This window comes from Arctopsyche grandis, chromosome 11 (assembly GCF_051622035.1).
Source record: "Arctopsyche grandis isolate Sample6627 chromosome 11, ASM5162203v2, whole genome shotgun sequence".
Taxonomy (NCBI): domain Eukaryota; kingdom Metazoa; phylum Arthropoda; class Insecta; order Trichoptera; family Hydropsychidae; genus Arctopsyche; species Arctopsyche grandis.
This window is the reverse complement of record NC_135365.1, coordinates 12,168,441-12,184,332: the sequence shown is the minus strand read 5'-3', so window position 1 is coordinate 12,184,332 and position 15,892 is coordinate 12,168,441. Positions and strand designations below refer to the sequence as shown.

General features: G+C 34.4%; 1 protein-coding gene across 1 annotated transcript; it reads right to left on the bottom strand.

Moving 5' to 3' along the window:
• Positions 1-9,714: 9,714 nt before the first annotated feature.
• LOC143918805 (angio-associated migratory cell protein) lies at positions 9,715-15,455 on the bottom strand. Its single transcript, XM_077440874.1, has 5 exons — positions 15,277-15,455; positions 14,169-14,777; positions 13,910-14,084; positions 13,710-13,826; positions 9,715-12,505 (listed from the first exon to the last, which is right to left on the bottom strand). The coding sequence occupies exons 2-5, from the start codon at positions 14,766-14,768 to the stop codon at positions 12,195-12,197; spliced, it is 1,203 nt and encodes a 400-aa protein (XP_077297000.1). The 5' UTR covers positions 14,769-14,777; positions 15,277-15,455; the 3' UTR covers positions 9,715-12,194.
• Positions 15,456-15,892: the final 437 nt, after the last annotated feature.

Here is a 15,892-nt window from a genome sequence, read left to right as displayed (position 1 = left end):
GCCCCTGTCACTCGGCGTGGTTTTAATGTATGCGAAGTTGTGGTTTTGCACGTATGGCAGATAAAATTATGTACGTAGTGTGTGATGCGTTAAAATTCGGCTACGGTATGCGCAAACGCTCCCCTTCTATTTTTAATTTGGGTTATTGTGTGTTGGTTTTGGTCTGCTCGACGGACCATTGCCATTTTTCAGCGTGGCTGGTGGTGAATCTGCAAGAAGTATTCATGTTAAGATCGCCACTGCACTGATGAACGTGATGCAGTTCAGGACTGTTCAAGCTCATGACTGAAAATATAGGTTCAGTTCATCTGCAATGTTTTATCCAAAGTCAAATACAAAACACAAGTATTTCTCTAAGAAACATAAAAAATAATTGGCTGGGATGTACATATATTTACTATTTTTTTCTATTCCTTCTTGCATATTTATCTCTCAGGCAAAAGATACAGTATTTATTTTTAGAAAATAATTACAATCCATTTTTATATTTGCAAAATATGTAAACATATACATTTTATCATATATGTATATAAAACCGAAATGGCGTCTGTAATTCGTTTCTAATTGGATGTCGTCAAAGTCGTTTCTTATTGGCTACGTCAAAGTTAAAGACGTTTGTGATTGGTCGGTCATTAAATAATATAATTTTTTTTCGATTCAAATAAATTTAATTAAAAAAACAAATGAAGATTTTTTTAATGGTTTTCATTTAATTTCCATTTACCGAGCGAAGCCGGGTAGCACCACTAGTATGCTATAAGTAGTCACCGGACCCAGAAGGTGCCGCGTATTGTTCAAAGGTTGTAAATGCATTGTTAAAGGTTTGCCGAACCTTTTTTACAAAGGATTTACAACATTGGAACAATGGATAGCACTGTGACTATCCTACCTCTAGCTATAATCAGATTTCACCGTTGGATGGATGCTTTTCAAATAACAATAGACCACTACAATAGAGCAAAAAAGCATGGTTTTTCTAAGAAATTGACTATATGAACCATTTTTATTTATAGTGAACGCCGAACTTTGCTTTTAAGTATCCGTCCCTTACTTATACCGTGTTGACACGATGCGCGTAACTTTGACGCTACTCGCAACGTGGCAACAGGTGATCCAACCGTTTTTGAACGGTTTGGACGTCCAAGCTACTCTAGTCGTGTCAACCCGGTATTAGTAATTATAAAGATTTAGAATTTTTGATAATATTAAAAAAAATATATTGCCTATATTATAATTAGAGATCTGACCGGAAGCGTGCCATTCATTGTTAATTGTTCGCTGTGCTTTGTCCAATTTTATGAAGAACCTTTTTTTTACACTCTAGCTTTGTAAATAGACCCAAAACGCCTTGATTCCTGGAAAAACGATACGCTTCCTATCCACCCTTTAATTATAATGTAGTGGTCTATTGTTATTTGAAAAGCAATGACAAATAACAATACACGTTCTAACAGTTCTAAATGCAAGAGAGCAAAAAAAAAGTTTTCCTAATAAGTTAACAAAAGCTTTAACGCTCCAAAAGCAGATTGCCCTAATCACCTTCCGCTATCTAATAATTAAACTTAACTAAATTAACTAAGAAAAAAAGCACTAATCAAAAAAACTTTAATTAAACATGTAAGTTAGCATCGTCATTCACTTTTCATTTTATTTTAATTATTTTGCCCACATATAGAATATCTAAAAATAACGGAGTTAATAATAATCCGTCAAAAATAACATAAACTTTTGATTCAAGCTCCCCCCCTTCCCATATTTCGTTTGCTTAAATTAATCAATCACAAAGAGTACCATCAGGTATTTTATACAATATCCATAAAAAAAAACGTTAATTTTCATTTGCTTACATGTACTATCTACAGCTCAAATAATCCTTGATAACTTAAATCTACAAAATATTGTATCCACCTATGTACGTATTTTTACGATATTATGTACACTGATGCTATTTATTTATGTTTGGATACGGAGTGTTGACTCACGGATGGTACTTTCCCACCACTTTATGACTCACTCTGAATCATCCCCCTCTAAATCGAAAGTGAAATCGTACAAAATTGTGACACATATTAATTTACGATTGAAATGTGTACACACAGTTGTTACCACGATAGTCTTATCCCCTTTAATACTATACAGATAACGTATTCCTCTTTTAAAAACATAATATTTATTTTTACGCATCACACATGTTATGTATGTAATATACAGTTATCCGAAGCAATTGAATTGAATCATATTTAGGCGCTGATAAACCAGGTTTCGATATATTATTCATACAATACAATCGCACATCTAAAAGGTCATGGTCTAACGTCAGAAGTAATGCATAATTTATTCAAAATTCCATATGTAAATGAAAATCGTCGGTATTATAAATTTCTCAAACATTAAAATTTAAACAATACAATTTCTCACTTGTCCGCACAGCGAAACTAACTTGATGAAGATATGAAGTATTCAACTAGTTTCACTTTCAACTCCTTATATTTCATGTATGTAGATAAGAAATTTATTTCAACATTTTTACATAATAAATAGTATCAAAGTTTACTTTGCTGAGGAACTTTGAACATTTACTTATTTTGCATATTGATATGACGCAACAAGGGAAGTACATACATACATACATATGTAGCTATAGGGTCAGTAATGCTGCGTACGGACCAAACCAACGACGATTTTGGGCCAACTTTTAAAACCAGTAGCGTACAAAATATCGAAATAAAAATTAAATTAAAAAATTGAAGTTAAATATCAAAATTAAGCTAAAGAGCGAGATTGAGCTAAAATTAGAGCATCGTTGATATTTTGAATTACAACAATGTTTTGAATTACGACGATACGCATTACAACCAGAGAAATATTATAATTTCTCTGATTACGAGCGAAAAAAACCTTGTTGTTTAAAGTCGTCACGATATACTACTGTGTTTCTAATTTAGCTCATCTAATTTAGATGATCTAATTTTAGCTCAATCTAGCTCTTTAGCTTAATTTTGATATTTAATTTCAATTTTTTAATTTAATTTTTATTTCGATATTTTGTACGCTACTGGCCAATTTTACAGGAACCGTTTCAATGGAAATCAGAAAAATTGGCAAATTCTGATAAGAAACGATCGACCTTGACAAACCACGGTCTGGCCAACAACGAGACTCTAGTGGGAATCGAACCCGTGACACCTTGTGACACCGTGAATCGAACCCGTGACACGAAAAAATACAACACTCACTAATAGACCACGCTCCTGGTTAAATATGTTTTTATTAGAATAATCTAGCACAGCGTTTCACAATATGGGTCCACATGGCTCCCTTGAGAGGCCCAAACCCTCTCAAGGTAAGCACAAACTAAAATTCTACTTTTGGAGAGGCATAACGAGCTCTAGGGGAGGCACAGTCAGAATAGAATTATAAAATTTTTATACGTTTGCATTTCGAAAATAAACTAGCTTGTGAAAATATACTATGTAGATGGGGGCTACTTCAATGGTTGGCAAATATCGAAGATTTTACCGAAGATTTAAGAAAAAAGATGTTTACATGAATCTGGATTTAGTCGAATTATGCATCTCCTCTCAAAATCTCATAACCGTCTTAATGTTTTAGTAAAAAGAGGCGATCTCCGTATGTTACTAACAACACTTGAGCCAGATATAAATAAACTCGCTAGTTTACATCAGGTATAAAAGGGTACCACGGTGCAAAATAGGTTGAGAAATGCTGATCTATCATGTACACTTTATATGCTTTGTATCGGTCAATTTTTGTTTATCTTATTGGACCTATAGCAATGCATGTACTTCCCTTGTTGCGTCATATCAATATGCAAAATAAGTAAATGTTCAAAGTTCCTCAGCAATGAAAAGTTCCTGCGATGAAATGCTCGTGCGATGAAAAGTCACCGCGATGAAATGGCGTGCGTAATGAAATGGTCGTGCGATGAAATGTCCTGATACGTAAATAAAGCACCATGATACAGACAATTTACTTCCGGTTAAGATTTAAATTATTTTTTTATGTAATCACGACAACACTTTATAACGCAAAATTAGTAAACATATTAACCCAATTGATTAAAAGCTTAGGGCCGGGCCGCACCGTGCGACTTGCGAGCGACTTGGTTGAGGGCGACCAGACCAATACATGCAGGTAGATGGGACATGCCACACCCGTCAACTTGTTTGTCGCACACATTTCCATACATTTTTTCGTGTCGTGCAACTAGTCGGCCGACAAAGTTGCACGGTGCGGCCCGGCCCTTAAGGTTTAGTTCCACTTTCGGCGCTTGCAACTGCAACTTCCCCATGTATCAGCAAATGATCCAGATGAAGTTGCGATCACGATGTTCGTCGCCAAAATTGGAATTGAACCCTTAGTTTAATTTGAAAATAAGGTGATTGAATTGAAGTTCACACATTTTGTTGACCAGTGCCCCTTCTCTAGCTAAGCCTCTTGGGAGACTACTTTAGCAGTCTTTCACAGGATGCTAGATCGAGCCGCGAGACGACAAATTTGCAAAGAAATGAATCGAAAATTGCAAAATTGAAGAGAGAGAGCGATGGTTATTTGGCCAGCGGACGTAGTGTACTGACGAAAAATCCGGCTAATGGGCTGACACCTTTGGCTTCATATAAATAAATTGCATTTAATAAAGCCGAGTGTGTGACCGCGAGTGTCGCGTTTCCGTTTCGGGAGAGCGAACGCACAATCGGGGTCGTTGTGGAAGCGTTTACGCGCCGAACTTCGGCATTTACAATCGACAGCTTCCGGTCGCGGCGTCTTCGACCGGACGAAGCTTCCTGGAGCTGGTGGCAGCACTTCCGATGGACGACTGCCACTGGCGACTTCTGGAAGCCGACGCTGACCCTTCGACGCTGATTGTGATTGACGGGTCGGTGTCCCTCCTGGTTGGAGAGGGACGACTGCCACTGTGTCGGCTCCCTCCTGAAGCGGGACGAGTGTATAAACGTTTCCGTCTTCCCCTCTCGAAATCCTGTCATCCTTTGGCTCTTTGAAGGAGCGGTCGAAAACAACGCCAAATATCCGACACACATCTGTCGGGTGATTAGTTCCAGTTGAGAACAAGACATTTGAACGCGAGGTCTCTTACAGGATGGGAGAGTCCAGGGTCATCCGTTTCTGAGGTCCCTTTGTTCTTCAAAATATTCCTTTTGTTCGCTACTCAAAAGAAAAGATAATTTTAGCAAAGTGTCTACCTAGGTATGTACTTCCTTTCTGACAGCACCCACTCACAATTCAGTCAGGCGGACCAAAGAGCTTTTAGCAGTCATTGTACGTACATAAAGCTGTGGCTCCACCGAGAGCTGAGCTAAACGAGAAACAATAGGCGAAGGAAAAAAAAAGAAAATTAAATTGGTCAGAATATTGTTTCGTAGGGGTGGGTTGAAGATCCAAATGAAAGGCCAAAGTCGCTTCACAGCATTTATTGACTAATTTAGGACGTCCACGCGCAGCCAGCGCTCGTTCCAGAATGATCTGATATGGCCTTAATATAGCTTAACGACCGAGCTATGCTGCTGGCTGGCCTAAGACCTCCTTATAAAGGGGAAGTCGCTCACTACAGCTTCCCCGATCCGTTTGTTTCTCCATTGTCTAGGTACCTTTTAAGTGAGTTTTAAGTGAGTCTCACGCTCTTAGGGTTCTAAGGAATTCTACCGACCACTTCCCAATGTCCTGTTAGGCCAATTCTGGGGTCTCCATTGTTAGCCTCTTAGGGCCGGGCCGCACTGTGCGACTTGCGAACGACTTGGTTGAGGGCGATCAGACCAATGCATGCAGGTAGACGGGACATGCCACACCCGTCAACTTGTGCGTCGCACACATTTCCATACATTTTTTCGTGTCGCGCAACTAGTCGGCCGACAAAGTTGCACGGTGCGGCCCGGCCCTTAATGTTCCCACGTTACAATATTATTACCATTTTGGTCAGAATTATATGGCGAATGGATGTAAATGATGATGATGATGTTATAAAAATATTTAATATACCTACATATATCATTGATTTCTGAGAACGATTTTGACATTGTAGGTTTTGGCTAAATACTCGAATTTTGGCGATTTGTTTTAATTGTTTTAAGTTGGTTTATTATAAATGGTATATATTCGGAGTAACAAAGACAGCGCTATAACCAACCGAAAAAAAATATTTACACTGGTGTAAATCTAAGCTAGAAATGACTTCGCTTCGCTCTTGGTGGAAATACTAGAATTATTATATTTTCCGAGAGTCAGTACATTTATAAATCCAAATTAGTAAATTGCTAAAATTAGGTTTATGACCCAACAGCCACCCTCGCTAGCAGTGTGGCTCACTCACAATAGCACTTTTATGAAAGGTGATGAAGCTGAAAAGAACGTCAATATGTATGTACTTTTGAATTCGGTTTCAAACTACATATGTCAACATTGAGGTATTGGAATCTAGCTTTTCTGATTAGTGTCTCCGAGATCTTTGTTTATGTATGAATTTTATGATAACAATCTGTGGGGCTATGCTTTCAATCTATGTATAAAGCTCTCTTAAGTTAAAAAAAAAACTAAATGATAAACAGGACATCGAACTAGCGTCTATCATGGCGACTGATCTAAACTAGCGTTGGGGTTTTATAGCTTGTTCATAATATCGAATCGATTAATGTTTCGCACGCAACTTCATCTTGATCAAAGTAAAACAATACAGGATTAAGGACGAGAAAGTAGAAAGTAGATGAACTCGCAATAAGCTAAAAAGCTCCAATTGGCAAACATGTTATAGAAAGACAAATGATTGACGTCAGTTTATCTCAAACTCAAATTAAAATATGAGACTTTATGATAACATAAACAATGTATCTGTTGATATGGATGCAGACTAGGACACGTTGCTAAATCAATCAATGAACGATGACTGAAAAAAATCGACTGTTTTATAAATCAGATCAGTTGATATTAATACAACGAAGAGACCATTTATTAAAAAACCATCGGTGGATGATATAAAACACGTTACCAAATGAAGATAACGAGGTGAGGTCCAAAAGAGGGAACAATATCTATACGTCTGGAAAAAATGACACAAAGAAGAATATTCATTGCTATCTGAACTTATTTAAACAAAGTTAGATCATTAAGTAGACTCGAAATTAACATTAACATTAACAGTCTTACTAATTTTCTCGCAAAATCTCGATTTTTCAGCAATCTCGAATTTCGCTGAATTGTATAAAATACTGCAAATTTACAAATTTGACCATAGATGTAAGGGTTCCAAAAAACCGCCCAAAATAAAAAGCCGGTTTTCAGTTTTTTTACAAATAAAAAGTTGGCCGGCTTTCACCGGTTTTAGAAAAATACGATTTTTTTTAAGTTTAAAATTTTTATATCGAAAAAAAAATGTAAATATGTATATATTTGCATTATATATATATATATATATATATATATATATATATATATATATATATATATATATATATATATATATATATATATATATATATATATATCTATATTATGCAAAAAAATAGTTTTTTATAAATTAAATTAAGTTATAAACATTATGAACATTCATAAGTAGTCACCGGACCCAGAAGGTGCCGCGTATTGTTCAAAGGTTGTAAATGCATTGTTAAAGGTTTGCCGAACCTTTTTTACAAAGGATTTACAACAATGGAACAATGGATAGCACTGTGACTATCCTACCTCTATTCATAAGATTATTACTTTATATTATTATTACAAATATTGCAAATAATACAATTTGTATTATATGTACATATATCACAGCCGTAAAATGGCAGATCCTAAATACGCACATATAATTAAATGATTTAAATAAGCTACTATCAAGAATATATTATTTAAAAAATAATGTGTAACCTCGCAGAAAAACTATAATTGTGGAATCGTGAACTTTAATATTAAGAACTGCTGAGATTCAAAGATATAGATAAAGAGATTTCAAAGTTGTTTTTACGCATCTGTTTTAGCTTAAAAAATCCAAAAGCAACCGTTGCAAATTTCGGAAACAAATTCATTTGAAACGGCAAATTCATTTGATCACGAACATTTTAAATCCATAATAAAAGTAGGTATGTGGCCTCAATATTTAAAGGGCAATTCCTTCGAAGAAAAATCAATTATATTTCGGAAATTCCTATGCATTTTGCCATAAATCATTTGACTACTTTTTTTGATGTTTTCAAGTACAAGGATTTGCGATAGTGTGGGATTTGCGATAGATAAGGATGCTTTCTATACCTGAAGTTGGGTAGGTCATTGAAACTACATACTTTCAATAATATTTTATTGGTTTATGACCTGGTCCATTACTAAATCTCAAAGAAACCGCTCAAGAAAGAAAGTAATGTAGCTTTTTTTTTTTTGTTCAAAGAAATATACGCCCATTACCTAAGAGCGTTTATACATATTTATTTTGATCTTTCATAGAAATTTAAAATTCATAATTGTTAATTTTGAGGAAAAAAACATTAATTAAAGAAAACATAAAAAAGCCGGTTTTCGGTTTTTTGAAAAATGGTCAAAAAGCCGGCTTTTCGGTTTCGGTTTAAACCGGCTTAGAAGCCCTACCATAGATGTCTCTGTGGATATTAATTGATATGAATTTATGTACTTTGTATGATACTAATAATATTGTATCAAATGTATAATGTTTCTAGCCAGGAAGGCGCATTGGGGTTACCTGTAAGGCCTTCCTGGTATAAATTAAAAAATATAAAAAACGTGAACTATAAATATAAAAAATGCTCAGAAGTAAAGTTGAGCTAGGGCTTATGTGTTTGGAAAAAACAATGTTAAAGAAATCTACTATGAGTTAAAGGCTAACTATTGTTGAATGTTTGGTGCTTGTCAATCCAGCGAAATTAAAAATGACAATAAAAAACAATTCAGCCTCAACCTTATAAGTTAGATGCATTTACAATCAGAAATAAAATAAATAAACAATTTCTGAAACCTTCAACCTTTTTTATAGCCTCATGTTGTGATTTTTATGATAATTTTGAATGGAATGTTTCCAACGAAAACTGTCAGTGATAACATCTCGAATGGAATTCTGTGTTTTTTTCCGTATGGGGAAAAACAAACTTTGAAGAATGTACAATAAGGCATAAATAAGTAGCAACCTTTCTCATCTTTTAATGCGAACTCTTCGCCTACAGCTACAAAATAAATAGAACACTACATCCAGACAATTTCTGCGTTATCTTTGTTTCCACGTAAAATTTTATCTAAAGGGCTTTCACAAGGTTTGAGCTGCTTACGTCACTAATTCCAATAAAATCGATTTTAGATATCACATCAGTGCGCTGTGTGAAACTTCAAACCTACTAAATATAGCCATTCAACACATGTATTGGCTTTGTTCTACAACCCCTTTTTATTTTGCTGGATTTTTTAAACCCTCTGTCTGGTTCAGTTTTGTCAATTAAAAAAAAGAAACTGGCCAACTACCGGAATAACCGGTCTTTTTATTTGCAGGCGCAAGTCCTCGTTTAATTTATGGCTGTCGAAAGTTTTCTGCACAACCTCTCGGAAGGAACGGTTTCCTCGAATTATGCAACTTTTTTTGACGATTCAACTCATACTATTCAATTATGTTATTAGTAATAACTTATTACTAATGAGAAAACAAACAATAACATGTCTTTTTAAATTGTTTTAACTTTCTTCTTTTTTGTTACTATTATACATATGAGTCCGATACCATGAGTCTGATCTTGTCGACTACGTGTGATTTGTAAATGGTATACAATGCTGTGGAGATTTCGTTTAAAGCGATATAACTTTCATTAAGATTGTCAGGTCCTTTGTCAAACGCACAATTGAATGAGAGCGGAAGAGTACACCGTTTGAACACGCACCGTGGATTGACTTGTTTATCAAATAAAAGTACATGTCGTGCATCTCGTCATTAAATTACATTCCATTAACTTACATATGTAGGAAGTTAAAAAAAGTTTAACCCTTTGAATGCTGACCAACGCCGATCGGCGTTTTGCTGTTTTTGAAGTCCATAGGCCTGCAAAACGCCGATAGGCGTTGTAAACTTTACATGTACAAAGTAAATAAGAATACTACCTGCTAAGCCTTTTAAGTTAGCATTGAACATGGGTCGTGTAATCCGTGTGATTCATTTGTCAACGTTTATAAAGACTCGTTTACATCGGAATTTCTGAATTTATAACCATAGCAGAATTACCCGATGGAAATCCCTAACTGCTGAGTATTTTAGATTGTGACTTATAAGGATTGTAAATAGGTTTTTGTGTTATTTTTCCTATTATGCTGCAGATTAACATTAGAATAATATAATACTATGATTACTAACCAAATTAAATTAAATTGTAAAATAGAAAATGATCAGTAGATCAGTAGCTATTAAAATAGATATAAGATGTATTGTGAACATAATTTCGTAATAATAAAAAGCATTTAAAAATCAAAAAAAAAAAAAAGATTGTGAGCATTACATTTTAACAACAATGACGAAGATGGAACTAGTTTTGGAAAAATACATTCATTAATAGACTTCTTTTGTTTTCTTTATATTTTTGCAAGATATATTAGAGTCTAAACACACCTTTACAAAATTCGAAATCCTCGGTGGTAGTTATCTAGGGTTTGTTGGATTAGCTATAATTTTTATACCTGCTTTCTATTGGATTTCTAAATAATTCTAGTTGTAAATGTTGACGAAATTTTCAGCGTGGAGGGTTAACATGAAGAATAGAAAAGACGACAGCACTAAAGGGTTAATTATTTCTTATTTGGTGCAAAATACTATGAATCTATATACATATAGACACATTAATTTGAAAATGAATATGAAATATGTACGTATGTACCTTATTTGTAGTGTAATAGCAAGTATTTAAGACAAATTACAGTCACATTAGATATCAGAATTGTACCTTCATTAAACTTAAGTATTGTTATACTTGTAGATATTCTCATAGCATTCTCCCACTCATGACAAATATAAGTATGTCCAATCTAATCGTGTGTAGGATTGATGATTCTACGGAAACGTTTATTGCATAGTTTTAAGTGTATACATTCCAGTCCAAGTGTTCACTCCAGTTCGTTCAGGAATATAATAGTTTATCAATTGACGTACTATTAGTTTAATTACTAACAGTCAAAAGCTATCTTCAAATACACTCGCCAGGTATCGCATGACACTTTCAAAACCTTTGAGATGTCAAAACGCTTAGTATTCAAAAGGGAAATCCTTTGTAAGCCTCTATAATTTTAATACCTTTGCTATAATTCTCGTTTCCGCTAAGATTAAAAATATATACGAGGATGTGACGAGAATACTTAAACTTATGCGTGAAGGTTTGTGCATGAACAAACTATTTGTTCTTTTAACACAATAAATACGGTGACCATACGCCCTTTATTTAAGAGGCCAGTCCTTTATTTCACTGTTTTATTCTTTAAATTTATTTATTTTCTAAAATCGCCCTCTTGTCCATTATTTTTTTGTTAAGTTGATTGTCGCTATTTCACTAGGACTAAGACGATCCTACTGGAGTTTTCTGCTATAGAAATGTTTGAGAGATCGAAGATCGACAAATGAAAAGATAGAAGAATGATGACAAAATGACAAGCCCTGCCAACATGGGTTCATTTTAAAATTGCTCCTTTAAAAGTCTCCTTGGATCTAATAATAATTGAACGAATATTTTTATTTGTGAATTAACTATATGTGGACCCATGAGAAAACCCAATTAAAATAGATTATATAGGGGCATGCATTTATACCAAATGCAACTTTGAAATGAGCTGTAAACAATTTTTGATTTTTAAGCACGAACCCGCATTATTAAAAAAAGTTGATTCTTGTGAAAAATATTAAAATTAATTTCAAGAATGTGTATATGATTGTTTAAAATTTTTATGCTAACATTTTATTATATGTAAATGTTATAAATTTATAATTTTTCATTTTTTTTAAGTTACAAAACGATTCCTAATGTCCTTTATTTTCTCCCAAAAAATATGGTCACCGTAACTATAACTGGCCAGATTGGTTCGAGTATGAGCAAACTAGCACGTTGATGACCGTAACTGTATGTAATATTGTAGATAATACAAATAATAAATACATGAAAACACATTGGGAACAATAAAAAGTATATATTTCAAATAATAATCGTAGGTCAAGCCGTCGGTAAATCTAACTTAAATATTCTACAGGTGCCGTCGTCTGAAGTGGTCATAATACTATCGGATGCCGAAGAATGTGAAATGTCTAGTACTTCAGCTTTGTGGCCGCTGAAATTTTGTATTAATTCTCCATTTTTTCCGTCGAATACTTTTGTACATCCGCTTATACAGGTTGCCACGATGTAATTGTTAATCCACATCATAGACGTTATGCCGATAGCTTCACCGCCTTCTTGCGTAGCACAGTTGTGACGCAAAGTCTGTCTCGCTGCATCCCAAACAGTCAAACTTCCATCAAGTGTACCTGAATGAATACAACGAATATGGTTATAATATCACGAATACATTTATAAATCTTTGTACTTTTAAAGGTTCTTTTATACCAGCACAGCTCAAGTCGGCAACTACACATAAACAGAAGTACGAAAAATGTTTTTAGTACATTTTATATGGACATATTCATATCTTTCGTAATGTGTAATGGTTCCGCGACAAAACGCTCAATGACACAACGCGCACGACATAACGTTCACGGATATTATACTCACAGATAAAACGCTCATGCGTCATAACACTCACGGACATAACATTCACAGATAAAACGCTCACGGAATTATTCGTACGTATTAAACGCTATTTTTTACAACAAAATTAATCCAAAATTCAATAAAATTTGTCGTGACGAATTCACACATTATCTTATTACAGATTAGTAAATGAAATATTTATTAGATATTTCAGTTTAATCTCAATTTATTCACAAGGTACCAACTTAATTATAGGATCTTTTTGTGTCTTCGTATTTATGAAGATTTTCAATTACAATTACGATACGTTTGGTCGCGTGAGCTTTAGGTCGTGCGCGTTGTGCCGTTGAGCGTTAGGTCCATGAGCATTTTGTTGTGGCGTATCGAAACAGCAGTAACCAACACGATCTATGCATATTATACAACAGTACGTGTCACCGAAACTTATCAAGCTTATGGAAATATTCACGCATGACATGACGTCATAGTGGCGAGTGCACCCGTACTAACGAAAGTGCTGCGATGCGTATATGAATCTTTTCAGAAATGTCGTAGTGACAATATTGACTCAATGATACGACGCAAGCAATATTGCGCTGTATCGTCGCGCTCTGTAATGCATATGTTAGCTGATATTGCCTTGCACTCATCCAATATGAACGTGTCGAAAACAGGCGGTGCTGTATAGTATGAATAGAAGTAATTTTCCGTGCAGAGTTGTGCCGAGCTGTTGACGTAAAGTACTGGATAATATAAACGGACCATAAATCATTCAAAGTTTAGTGTTACATGTATTTGTATGTACATATGTGGTTTTTTTTTGTTATATAAAACATTATACATATGTATATTTTATCTTTATATGAAGTATTAATAGATAAATCATTGTTTTAATTATCTTTTTAATAACAACACATTGCTGATTTTAATTAATTCATAGAGCAGAAGGGTTAGCAGATATATCGAATTAAATATACTTACCAACAGCAAACAGCCCAAGACTTGGATCTTTACTGAATTTTACTGATTCAACTGTGGAGTCGACGTTTAAGGTTCCGATGATTTTTCCCGTAGTAGATTTTACCATTATAACTTTTCCTATTCAAATTAAACACAACGTAAATTTTCATACCAACAAATCCTTAAGTAAGACAAATGGAAATAATTATAACAAAATTTACCATCGATACATCCAGCAACAATAAGATTGTTATCGTGATAGGAATCTATAGCATTTATAGCAATTTCTTTAGATTCAGAAGTAATGTGAAATAAGCTCGTTGCCGTTTTTAGATCCCATATTTTAATAGAACAATCGTCGTATCCTACAGCCAATCGTCTACCATCTCGTAACAGCTATAAAAAGGAAAAAAGACCGCACAAATCAAAACATTTTTTTTTTAAATAAATATACATATGTATAATCAAAACTTTTCTTACAACTCCACATGGTGCCCGTTGTCCGTGATTCAATAAAATTTTAGCCTCACCAGAGGGTATTTTCCACACATAAATATCACCAACTTCAGCACAGCATATAAAAACGTGTGCACCCGGGTGCCAAAAGCCCCAAGACAGATCACCTATTTGGTTTGACCATATAGGCTCCCAAGTAGCATTAGCTTCGGTTGGACAGCGTCGAATCTGGATGAGGCCGCCCATATCAGCTGTTGCCAAAAACGCTCCGTCAAAACTGAAACTGGCAACGAGCACCGAATCCGAGTGCTCGGTGCATTCAAATAATGGCTCCCCAGTTGAGATGTCCCAAACATAGGCTTTGTCGTCCTCGCCTCCGCTGACGGCAAACTTGCCTTGGGGATGGATAGAGCCACAGAACACTGAACCTTTGTGCCGACTGAAAACAAGTTCTGCATTGTCGATAATATCTTCATCACCGTCTGAGTCTTCGATATTCGGATTGTCGAGGATGTCCAACACTTCATCTGCATCACCGACGTAGACCATCTCATCTTCGTCGGATTCTTCACCCATGATCTCATCATCTCCGTCAACGGAGGATGGTGGAGTTTCATCTCTCATTCTTACTAGCTGAAAACAAATATATAATTTGAATATTTTTGTATTCATTTCAAACAAATTTTATAAGGTTTCATATATGTATATATATAATAATTTACTTTCCAATAATTCAAAAACAAAAAAAAATTACAATAACAATATATTGAATGAATCGCTATGTTGATAAAAAAAAACGCCAACGAAAGCATAGTTGTTTACCAATGAAGTTTTTTATATTTAGTTTTATTTAATCAACAAAAAACCGATTTGATAACAAAAGTATTTATAAAAACACATGCTCCTATATTAAATTATTTTATATTTAGTTAGTAATACATTTTGTCTTCTCTGAAATAAATTCATAACAAGGGTTGAAGGAAAATGAATATGGTAAGGCATTTATCAGGAAAGGACGAATTTAATATAATACAACATATCATAATGGGTAACGGAATATATACATAATAGTGTTGATAAAAAGTGTTTAAAATTATAATAAATTAAAGAAAAACCTTTAAAGGATTCAAACCTTATAGTACGACACGTGCGAGCTGTCAAAACAGAAGTCTAAGTGAATGGGTCGTAAGACAACTTAATACTACCATACAAATATAAAATACGACGGAGATCGAATTCAGGGCGTTGCTGCGGAGCTCGGAGCAGGAACATGGAACAGTAGAACTATGAGGTTTTATCCGGAGCTGGAATGGAGCCAGATCACGTAATTTGGTAATGCTCCACAGCTCTGATTTTTTTAAAATTAAAATTTCCTTCAAAAATAAGATTTTGATTTGGAGCAACACATTCAAAAAGATTGTAATATAATAGAGGGTGTGCGTAGAATTAGAGTAAAATTGGTTTCAAAGCCATAATATTTATATAGAACAAATTAAAACAATGTGTAGAGTTGCTTTAAGTTTGCCTATTACTCAAATAAGTGTTGAATGACTTTTTTTCTGCATTAAAATTAATGTCAAATTATCAACTAGAAAAGACAAGCAATTGGGGATGATTTGTTATCTTCCATAAATAAATAAGATTTTTATACGTAAATAGTAAATAAATAAATGAATATATGTAATTTCTATTCATACTTAACCGTAGCATGTAGTAGAGTGGAATAAGTATTGTTGCGTAGGGGTGGG

What these genes read in the sequence shown, in the direction of transcription:
- LOC143918805 (XM_077440874.1), bottom strand. Translation starts at nt 14,768, where the DNA reads ATGAGAGATGAAACTCCACCATCCTCCGTTGACGGAGATGATGAGATC. An exon ending in TGTTGCTGGATGTATCGATG is followed by an intron (nt 13,827 to 13,909) that starts GTAAATTTTGTT and finishes TAATTTGAATAG; the next exon opens with GAAAAGTTATAATGGTAAAA. An exon ending in TCTTGGGCTGTTTGCTGTTG is followed by an intron (nt 12,506 to 13,709) that starts GTAAGTATATTT and finishes GTATTCATTCAG; the next exon opens with GTACACTTGATGGAAGTTTG.